Source organism: Nuphar pumila, chromosome 3 (genome assembly GCF_984573655.1).
Source record: "Nuphar pumila chromosome 3, dmNupPumi1.hap1.1, whole genome shotgun sequence".
NCBI lineage: Eukaryota > Viridiplantae > Streptophyta > Magnoliopsida > Nymphaeales > Nymphaeaceae > Nuphar > Nuphar pumila.
In genome coordinates this window covers 107,688,390-107,692,300 of record NC_143251.1, presented here as the reverse complement: position 1 = coordinate 107,692,300, position 3,911 = coordinate 107,688,390, and the positions used below count along the sequence as shown (strand labels likewise).

At 37.7% G+C, this 3,911-nt stretch overlaps 1 protein-coding gene across 1 annotated transcript; it reads right to left on the bottom strand.

The window, feature by feature from the left end:
* Positions 1 to 461: 461 nt before the first annotated feature.
* On the bottom strand, positions 462 to 3,682 carry LOC149843231 (SUPPRESSOR OF GAMMA RESPONSE 1-like). Its single transcript, XM_090000862.1, has 6 exons — positions 3,551 to 3,682; positions 1,918 to 2,104; positions 1,728 to 1,843; positions 1,347 to 1,673; positions 614 to 919; positions 462 to 515 (listed from the first exon to the last, which is right to left on the bottom strand). Exons 1-6 carry the CDS (start codon positions 3,680 to 3,682, stop codon positions 462 to 464), a joined length of 1,122 nt encoding a protein of 373 aa, XP_089856988.1.
* Between the last annotated feature and the right edge of the window lie 229 nt (positions 3,683 to 3,911).

Sequence of the window (3,911 nt, the reverse complement as noted above, 5' to 3'; positions counted from 1 at the left end):
TAGAGGACAACGCAATATCCCAGTTTATCCTACTTTTCTGGATAAGCAGGTGCATCCAAACATTACCAAATGTCACCGTTATTAGGAATTAGGTCAGAATGAATACGGACCGGATATAAAGTATGAAGTACACCAAAGAGGTCAGGGAAGTGTTCGATAGTGATGTAGCACTTGAAACAGTTCCCATGCAACAGATTCCATGCAAGATAATGAAAAGCAACAGTTGCATAATTGGCCATGACATTGTTACTAAGAAGTCAGGCACTTTCATTAGTAAACTTTAAGTTCTGTCCAGTAATTAACAGATATCAGGTGCTTTGCTTAGTCCACAGAAAGGAAGACCCAAAATCTGTACATTCGATAACAAAAGAGAAAAGGGAAAACAGAAAGTTCTGCAGGACAATAAATACAAAATTTGGCAGCAACCTGATGACACATTATGGATTCAATTGCCCATCAAATCACAACCTGTCTAACCAACTCATGATACTTTCCTGAGAGCCAAACTGCAAATCCTGAAAAGTTTACAAAGATAATATCAACAAATTCATAAAACTAATGATACAATTTAAGGGACCAAAATAGATGGACTGAGAAAGCATAATAATCTTACAGCAAGATCAGGTGGTGTTTCAAGCTGTATGTCATAAAGATCAGCAATACTGCTTCCTGTATAAATGTCTTTCTCGAAATCATTCTTGATACCATTGGACTCTGTTAAAGGAAGGGGTTGCTCCAGCCCCAGCTCTTGAACAGGGGGGCAAGCGGCCTCAAGTATTTCATCACAAAAAAGAAATTTGTCAAAAACAGCATCATCTGGATCATCAATGGCTTGTGATTCACCTGGCCACCAGTTTACCCCAACACACCCCGGTTCAACATTTTGAAAGTTTGGTATTGTACAACTGGTCTCTCCAACCTAATCTCCATGATATGTCAAATGAATAACCAAACAACAATGCATCAACATCAGACTTACAAACTGCATCAAGATAACTTGTAATTAAGCAATTAAATGATTCAATGGGAGAAGCAAATTTAACTCGGATGCAAAAAAGTCACTTCTGGCACTTGAGAATAATTTGCACTAATATTTTATCGTAAGTAAGAACAAAAGCAGAGACCTTATATTCAAACTTTATGAAACCATCTATATTCAAAATAATTGTGAAAGTCTAAGGAATGCAATGATCGATATTGAAGACATCAAGTAGAGAAGTTGAGCATGCTACTGAATCTGAACAGCACAAATGTATGTTCCATGAACCAAGGTAAAATCTATGGTAACATAATGGTATTGCCCTGCAAATATACAAATCAGTTATTTCTAAATGCTTATCTGTTACCTGTGGGGAGAAATGTGTTTCCCTTTCATCGCCATCTTCAAACAAACTATGTTTTCCAAGCCTAGGAGGATTTGGAGTATTTGTGTTCGGAGTTCTAGGACTGGCTTCAAGTGTCTTATTGTCCATGTCCTCCCTCGATTGGTTGGCATTGTTCTTACCAGGATGCTTTTGGTCATGTTGGTAGAATATTTTTGACACCACAAACTCTCCATCCCTTTCATCCTCATCTGTACCAAGATGGTATTGATGCATCACCCAGTTTGCTTTATCAGGCTTGCTTCCTTTCGATGAACTTGTATAAAGAACCATTATCTTCTTAAAACCTTTCTGTACACCATTCACAATGATAGGCTTTGTTTTTCCTGTCTTATGCCAACGTACCTGCTTTCCAGTTAAGTTACACTGCATGTGGATCTTTCGACGTTTACGCTGACCTGTATTATATGCATTGGAAGTTCGATGAAAGAAATGAACACTGCTTCCATCCTTCTTGATACCTGCATTATAAAGGAATTTTTTTAATTTAGCATGTTGATGGCAGAAGAGAATGTGCAAATTTAACATCCATCACCTGGCAGATTTTCAGGATGTGTGAAACATATTCCATCTTTCCCCTCGAGTGTTGGAATGAATTCATCAATGAACAAATGAGGCTTAGCATTCCCATATCCAACTTTTCCAGCTAAATGTCCTAAAAGCTCTATATCAGAGGGATCAAACTTAACACCTGCCGGTAGACCTGGCCATTCAGTTGAGACCTGCACAAGACATGCCCCAGTTTCATTATCCAAGTCTGGTCTTATATATGCTGCAAGAAAGAGGCGCCGAGCAGAATATAGAACGTAACAACATGCTTGTAAAATTTTGTGATTATTGCAGAAGAAAAACAAGGTAGACCAAGTTTTAAAAATATACAATCTAAAAGCAGACCAAAATGCCTGCCATAGTATCATAGCCTGCCAAAAGCAGTTTTGTTAGAGAGCAAGAGATGGGAGAATCTACAGAAACCAAAAAAATAAAGGGAAAATATTTGTACAGTTGCACGTGTTTTTTGCTTAATCTAAACCCATAGATGTGATCTCAATGCTTTATTTAGAAGAAAACGTATATTAGTTTAAATATTTTTCATGTTTAAATGTGTTTTTCTTTTTTTTTTGGATAATCCAAGGGAAAAAAACCCAAGCACTGATCACATGTTGGCTGGCCTCCAGTTGGTAAAACCCTTGAGGCCCCCCCTGCCCACCAGGGAGTACACTCAGTTCGACCTTGCAGCAAGGGATGCCACAAGTGGTTTTTAGCTAGAAAAAAAGCAATGATTCATATTGCACCCAAAACTTGATTAACTAAAAATAAAAAATTCTTGTTAAATATTGATTTGATCCAAAAGCATGCTTTTAGTGAGCAAGTAATAATAAACACATCTGCAGGTTTGGATTGAGCAAAAAATGCATGCAAGCACATTTTTTAAATGGGTCTGGGATGCTCTCTCTTCTCTCTCTCTGTATATATATATATATATATATATGTGTGTGTGTGTGTGTGTGTGTGTGTGTGTGTGCAAGCATGCTAAGTGGGTTTTTCAGCTTTTCGGTGTGTGTTTTGTGATTTCTACCCCATAGATGTGTTCAGCATGTCAGATCATGTGTTTTCGATGAAAAAACGACATTTGGAGCCTCATAAATTTACAAAAAATTTGGACCAATGATTTTTCAAACTTTATAAAAACTCATCCATGTGTCGGAAGATTGGGGGTGTGGATGATATTTTGGAAAGATTGGGTGTGGATGAAAAAAAATTTAAAGGGAGGGGGATGAAATTTTGTAAAATAACATGTAAAATAAAAGGGGTTGCCCCATTTTTCTTTCTCTCTCAAGGCTATGACAAGAAGAGGAAAGAGAAGAAGACGTGGCCTAGGTACGCCTCTCTCTCTCTCTCTCTCTCTCTCTCTCTCTCTCTCTCTCTCTCTCTCTCTCTCTCTCTCTCTCTCTCTCCAGGTAAAAAAAACTGCATTTTGGGTTGGGTCCTAATTGGACCCAACTCGAATTGACCTACAATGTACCCGTGCCACCCCTGGTAGCCGTACCCAGGCGTGTCGACACAGGTACGGTGGGTTGTTTGTCGTGTCTATATTACATAGGTTTCTACTAAACTTAATATATAGACTACATCCGGAAGGTCAAATGTGCAGAAAAAACCATAGTTACCGGAAGCTTCTTAGATAGGTGGGAAGCTCGCTTCACGAAAACTCGTTTTAGAAGCGCAATACTCCTCGCTTCCGAAAGTTGATGAGAGCCTTGATTCCCCCACGCTGCTCCTATGCTTTCCACATGCTTCATCTTATATGTTCTCTTACTTAACTTTTCTTGTTTTTTATGTGTTTTCTCTCACTCTTCTCGCTCCTCTAAATTGGTATTCATCATTTTTAGATTTTGTTAAAAATTGAATTCTTACACTAAAAAAACATTAAATTTAATATCTACCACTTTTATTTTAGTTTTTATTTGTGTCATTTTGATTCCCATTCAATTCTTATATTTCTTTGTTTTTTATTTCTCGCTTCCTATA

Coding starts and splice junctions, on each gene's coding strand:
- LOC149843231 (XM_090000862.1), bottom strand. CDS start 3,682: ATGAAGCATGTGGAAAGCATAGGAGCAGCGTGGGGGAATCAAGGCTCT. Junction 2,105..3,550: donor ACCTATCTAAGAAGCTTCCG/GTAACTATGGTT, acceptor TGTCTTGTGCAG/GTCTCAACTGAATGGCCAGG. Junction 516..613: donor AAACACCACCTGATCTTGCT/GTAAGATTATTA, acceptor TAAACTTTTCAG/GATTTGCAGTTTGGCTCTCA.